Raw genomic sequence first — 1,607 nt, forward strand, 5'->3', positions numbered from 1 at the left:
TCTTCCGCGCAAGGCCCCGGCTTTAAGGAGACCCCCCCCCCCCCAACTCACCTGCGGCCGCGGCGGCCGCGGGGTTGCCCTGCGCGGCGGGCGGCTTCATGGGCGGGCTAGGCCCGGCGCGCGTCCGGGGTCCTGCGAGGTCTGGGCGCAGGGATGTGCCGACGCTCCCGCTGAGGCCGCCCGCCCCCTCTCCTGGCCTCGTCCTGCTCTGCCTGTCCCCTCGCCCGGCTGCGCTCCCGCCGCGCTGCTGCCTGCGCCGTCCGCCCGCCAGACCTTTCCCGGGCCGCAGCCGCCCGCAGTCCCAAGGTCTTATAGCCGCGGGCGGGGGCGGGCCGGGGCGGGGCCACGGGAGCCTGGCCGCCGGGTGTGTGCCTGCCGCCGCGCCGGGGACGCCCCTGTCCCCCCCAGGCACCGCCCTCGCCACGCGCCCGCTGGGGAACCGCAGGGACGCGGAGTCGCCGGAGCCCAGGTTACAGCCCCAAATATTTACCCGCCGCCTTCCCCGCGCGCCCTGACAACGCGCCCCACGAAAGTAGCTTTGGCGACACCAGGGCCCCAAAGAGTTTAGGGCTGGTGCTCGGCTGATTCCCGCCCTGTGCCCTGAAGCTCCACGAGCCTCAGTTTCCTCATCTGTGAAATGGAAATGCTGAGCCTCCTGGGTTTGTTGCGAAGAATAAAGTAGGCGAAAGCCGTGGAAGACCCAGACCCATATGGGAGCCGAAGAGGGAGTCTCCCGCGCGTCCCCCCCCCATTGCCCCCAAGGGACTTGAGGATTGTGGGCGGATGGGGTAGAGAGGGTAGGGGGCCACAGGGACAGAAGTCGGTGGAGTCCAGGAGTTGACGAACCTTAATTGTTCCCATCCCCGAGCCCCAGAGCCTGACTACGGTCCTGGGTGTTCACGGCAGCCCCGACTTTGTTCGGGAGGAGTTTGTTAAAGAGAACAAATTACTGCGTAGATGGAGAGCCGCCTGGCAGGGGACGAGTCCTGACCGTGAAAGCCCTGCACATTGCGCTGCCCGATGCGGTAGCCACTTGCCACAGGTGGCTTCTTAAATGCAAAGCAACTAAAGTAGAATAAAATGAAATTTTCAGTCCCTCAGTTGCACTAGACACATATCGAGTGCTCAACAGCCATCCCCGCTCAAAGTCCTATTGGACGGCGCTCCCACTGTCTCTGACCCACAAACCGGTCTCAGAGGGAAAGGAGGCATCTTACTGCGGTTATCAAGGGCCTCCTAGGGCAGGTCTTGGCATGCACCATCTCCAGGCCCACAGCAGCCCTGAGAGGTAAAACTATTGCTTCTGTTCTACACAGGAGGAAACTGAGGCACAGAGAGGTTAGGTGATAAGCTAGTCACATAGTGATGGAAAGGCAGGTCTGACGGAAGCAACCTCAGTGTCCATCGACAGATGAATGGATAAAGAAGAATTGGCACACATATACAATGGAGTATTACTCAGCCATCAAAAGAAATGAAATTGAGTTATTTGTAGTGAGGAGGATGGACCTTGAGACTGTCATACAGAGTGAAGTAAGTCAGAAAGAGAAAAACAAATACTGTATGCTAACACATATATATGGAATCTAAAAAAAAAAATGGTTCTG

The 1,607-nt window shown here is 59.9% G+C and overlaps 1 protein-coding gene across 1 annotated transcript in view; it reads right to left on the minus strand.

The window, feature by feature from the left end:
- Positions 1-299, minus strand: part of RGCC (regulator of cell cycle) — a 14,523-nt gene extending 14,224 nt beyond the window's left edge. The window contains exon 1 of the mRNA XM_024126027.3: positions 52-299. Coding sequence (XP_023981795.1) covers positions 52-100 — 49 coding nt within the window. The 5' untranslated portion in view covers positions 101-299. The remainder of the gene's footprint in view (positions 1-51) is intronic.
- Between the last annotated feature and the right edge of the window lie 1,308 nt (positions 300-1,607).

Source organism: Physeter macrocephalus, chromosome 13, assembly GCF_002837175.3.
Source record: "Physeter macrocephalus isolate SW-GA chromosome 13, ASM283717v5, whole genome shotgun sequence".
Lineage (NCBI taxonomy): Eukaryota > Metazoa > Chordata > Mammalia > Artiodactyla > Physeteridae > Physeter > Physeter macrocephalus.